Below are 4156 nucleotides of genomic sequence, written 5' to 3'. Positions count from 1 at the left end.
GACAGAGTAAGACTCCAACTAAAAAAAAAAAAAATTAATTAATCCATTAATTAATTAATTAATCCTAGCTTACTGTAATGTTTTTACTTTGTAAACTTTTTAAAAACTGACTCGTTTGTAATGCATGGCTATATAAAAATGTTCCTTTATATGCTTATTCTATAAGCTTTTTCTATTAATTTTTTTTTACTTTTAAAACTTTTGTTTGTTTTAAAAGTTACACACGCATTAGTTCAGGCCTACACAGAGTCAGGTTCATCAATATCACTGTCTTCCACCTTCACATCTTGTCCCACCGGTCTTCAGAAGCAATAACCTGCATGGAGCTATCATCTCCTTTTCTGGAATACCTTGTGAAGGATCTCCCTGAGGCTGCTTTATACATTACTTTTCTTTTTTCATTGAGTAGAAGGAATTCACTCTAAAATAATGATAAAATGTCAAGTATAGTAAATATATAAACCAGTAACAGAGTTATATCATTTATTACCATTATCAAGTGTTATGTACTATACATAGTCATTTGTGCTACACTTTTATACAACTGGCAGCATAGTAGGTTTGTTTACATCGGCATCACCACAAATACGTGAGTAACGCGTTGTGTGAGGACGTTACAATGGCTGCAACATCACTAGATGATAGGTATTTTTCAGCTTCATTATAATCTTGGGACCACAGTTGTATATACATTATTGACTGAAATGTCATTACGTGGTGAATGACTGCATTAGGTTTGATTTTGGTCTTGTGAGTCCTTACACTTTGAATGTTGGGAGTTTCTGGCTCCCGTTGGGGTTTTGCTCTGCTTATTATGTCAATGAGACAATACCATGTGCATCTACCGATGGGCCAGTTGGTTTGCTCTGCCTAGTTTTGTGCTTTCAGTCCATCCCTGATCCACAGAGAGTTATCTGAGGAGTGGACTGAGGCCAGTCTGAGTACAGACACATCCCCTCCTGCCGAAAGCAAAGCATTCACTCACTGTACTGAAGGTGGTGTAGTTAGGTGATATTTCCCATTTGCTCCTTGTTTGAAATGTAATTTTTGTGTTTCTGTTTCTAGGTCCATGTACTTTTATTTACACATCATAAGCTTCCTGATAATACTGTTTCTACCAAGCAAACCACAAGCTCATACTCAAAGGCAGCCTCATGCTCTGAACTCTGTTAATAAGAAGAAAACAGATTGATACCTCCAGCTGAACAAGGAAAACTGCAAAACGTGCGAAAGATGAGATGACCAGGCTCAAGGGTTCCCTAGGGACTTAGAGGCGATGTTTACATGCATCTTTCTTTTTTTCCCCTCTCTTTTCAAGTGCAGGGAGTATTTTTATAAAATCCTTTTCTACAGATACATCAGCCATGTCCAGTTTATTTGTTTTAATATTTTCTGGGACATTTGGGTGGTGTGGAGGTGTGTGGAGAATGTGCCAGAGCTGCACAGACCATTCTGGGCTGCTGGCTCTTTATCTTTTCTGATGTGATTTCCAGCCACAGCTATATGGATACTGGGAACAGAGGATGCTGGGAACACAGGCACTGGCTCCAGAAGTTAGACGGTGATTGCTGAGAAGATTTGGCATAGGCTTCTTAGGTCAGAACATACCCAGATATGGTTGTTTCTTGGGACACTCCAAACCTTTTGACTCATGACATTATTAGTTTTGCAGATATGGTAACTATACCCAGAAGACCATGGAGGAGAAGAATCTTGGAGGAAGGGCCAGGAGGCCTAACCGTGAACACTTGAATGGACTGAAAGTCAGGCATGCCCTCAAATAGGCTGCATCCCCCCCCCCCAGGAATGTAACCCTTCCCTTTTTTCTTCTAAACTGAGCCAAGATTGAAAATCAGAAAGTCTCCTGCACATGTATATCAGGAGCCTAGGAGAGGCTGCTGTTTTCCGAATGTTTTCCATTTCACACATGCCATATGCTTGCCCAGAGATGACCCTGAGAAGACACCTGAATGTTCAGACCACTGGAAGTGGGAGAAAGGCTTTTAAAGAAGTAATTTTTAAAAAGGACATAATTTATAGTTGTATCAAATTTTGGTGAGAAGAAGCAGTTGTTTCTCTCTTTTCTCCCATTATTTCATGGAGGTGTTAATGATCATGGCCATAATATACACGGGCTGATTTTCATTTTTCCAGTTTAATAGCTGATGAAATTCAGCTTTGTTTTAGTTGAATTATCATGTTAGAAAGCAGAAATTGAGAGAGCGTTTTCTAAAAAAAAAAGAAAGAAAGTTTTCTATCTTTGCTATGAATGTGCTATGGCTCCTTTTGTGGACTCCTACTGGGTAATATTCTATGTGGGAATAGGAAACACGTTAAGTGTTGCAGGAAATAATAATAATGATAATAATAAAATATATGCTGCAGTGTGTGCCCTCAATCAAATGACTTGAGAGAAGAGAATTTATTCAAATCAAATGGTAAAAAATTAGTTTCCTACTGAATAAATAGTATGTTTCTGTATAAAGGAAATGTTTCTAAATGGAAGAATTGCTTTTTGTCTGTGTCAGTAGGCTTGATGTTCAGAAGTGTGTGTGTGTGTGTGTGTGTGTGTGTGTGTGTGTGTGTGTTTTAACAAACGTGCACCAACTTAAGGCTTTTCTTGCCTAAAATTTGCGCCCTATTGCTCAGTTTTTCTATATATGTCAGACACTTGGATGCCTTGTGTTTTAGTAAAATTTCTTTCTCAACGTTGCAGGTAGGATTTATCCCCGTTTTCACAGATGAGGGAACTGAGAATCAGAGACATTTGCTAACTTCCCTAAGGTCACAGAGTCAGTGGTAGAGCTGAGATTTGAGTTCGAGGCGGTCCCATGAAAGCCATCATCTGTGAATCCTATCATGAGGTGTCCCATTGGTGCTTCTTTGAGGACAATGGAATAGTAAAGTGAGGTGCTTGTTCCCCCAAAGCTTTTATACAGTCCTAGTGTTGGGAGAGAATACTAGAACTTGAACTCTAGTCCTTTCATGGAAAAATGGAAGTTAAGAAATAGTACATATGAGCCACTGTTTGAGGCTCACTTCATGTTAACCATGAAATCTTAGGGCAAACTTTGCTATCCCAGGAGGAATCTTAGTGAGTAGCGAGGGGGAACGTAGATGCCTAAAATCTATCAGAGTCTGTCTCTAGCAGAGATAATTTGAGATCCGAAACTAAAGCAAAACAAAACAAAACATGAACATCTTGCACACTAGCAAAAATTGTAAATGTCACCAATGGCGTGTAGTATGTTTGAACCTGCAGTGTGATTTATGACCTTCTTTCACTGTATTTAAGTATCTTCATGTCTGAGAGAACTTTGGTAGTAAGAGGAGAGGTGACTGTTAAAGTGACCAGCTGTCCTCGCTTTCCAGGTACACTCCCAACCTCCCAGTCCTGGTCAAACTGGGTCCATTTGTTTCACTAGTGACTGCCCAAAATTGGTTACTCATTAGGGAATGTGTAGAAGCCAAACCTCTGGGAATTGGATTTATGGATGCCATATGCCAGACTTGGCACCAGGCCCCGGGGTACAAAGATGAGGCTTTATTTAATTTAAAAAAAAAAAAAGGAACAACATATAGAAGAGTGATAAGTATCCTTTTTCTCCTGAAAACCTTACCCATAGAAAAAAATTTCAATTTAAGACCAAAGTTTAAACAAAAGACTGAAACTATTTTTGTTACCTTAGATTTCCAAGTTGTTCTAAATATAGTATGCACTTAATAAAGAGATCATGAATTGATGAGCTTTTCAGTTGAAATCTATTTTCTTGTTTTGAAAAAGCCCAATCTAAAATGTTCTGCTTTAGTTTACTTCCCACTTTTTAAGGTTAAGTGTATGGAACAAGAATATTGTTTAGTGGTTGCAAAAAGTAATATATAATTCAGTCTGGAATTTTTGACTGACTAGGAGAGGAAAAGGCAGGAGGAGAAAGTTGGAAGAGCAGAGTAGTTAGCAGGTGGTCCCCCAGGCTGGTGTGGCATGTGCCCTCTGTTACTCTGCAGGCTCTGGGCACTGAGTGGATGGTCTTTCAAGACAGTCCTCCTCAACTCTGCTGCACATTGGAACCGCATAGGAAGCTTTAACAAAATGATTGATGCCTGGCTTCTTCAGGGACCGCATCTTTTTTTCTCTTCTTGTCTCTAGCACTTGGCA

The 4156-nt window shown here is 39.0% G+C and overlaps 1 protein-coding gene across 1 annotated transcript in view; it reads left to right on the top strand.

Moving 5' to 3' along the window:
- Positions 1 to 2490, top strand: part of LOC103275738 (lysophospholipid acyltransferase 1-like) — a gene marked incomplete at its 5' end in the record, with an annotated part of 16067 nt that extends 13577 nt beyond the window's left edge. The window contains one exon of the mRNA XM_008073142.1: positions 1066 to 2490. Coding sequence (XP_008071333.1) covers positions 1066 to 1192 — 127 coding nt within the window. The remainder of the gene's footprint in view (positions 1 to 1065) is intronic.
- Positions 2491 to 4156: the final 1666 nt, after the last annotated feature.

The sequence above is a fragment of the Carlito syrichta genome, unplaced genomic scaffold (assembly GCF_000164805.1).
Source record: "Carlito syrichta isolate Samal-C Ts95f unplaced genomic scaffold, Tarsius_syrichta-2.0.1 Scaffold315662, whole genome shotgun sequence".
Taxonomy (NCBI): domain Eukaryota; kingdom Metazoa; phylum Chordata; class Mammalia; order Primates; family Tarsiidae; genus Carlito; species Carlito syrichta.
Note: the sequence above shows the minus strand (reverse complement) of the source record. Positions and strands in the feature narration are given on the sequence as shown.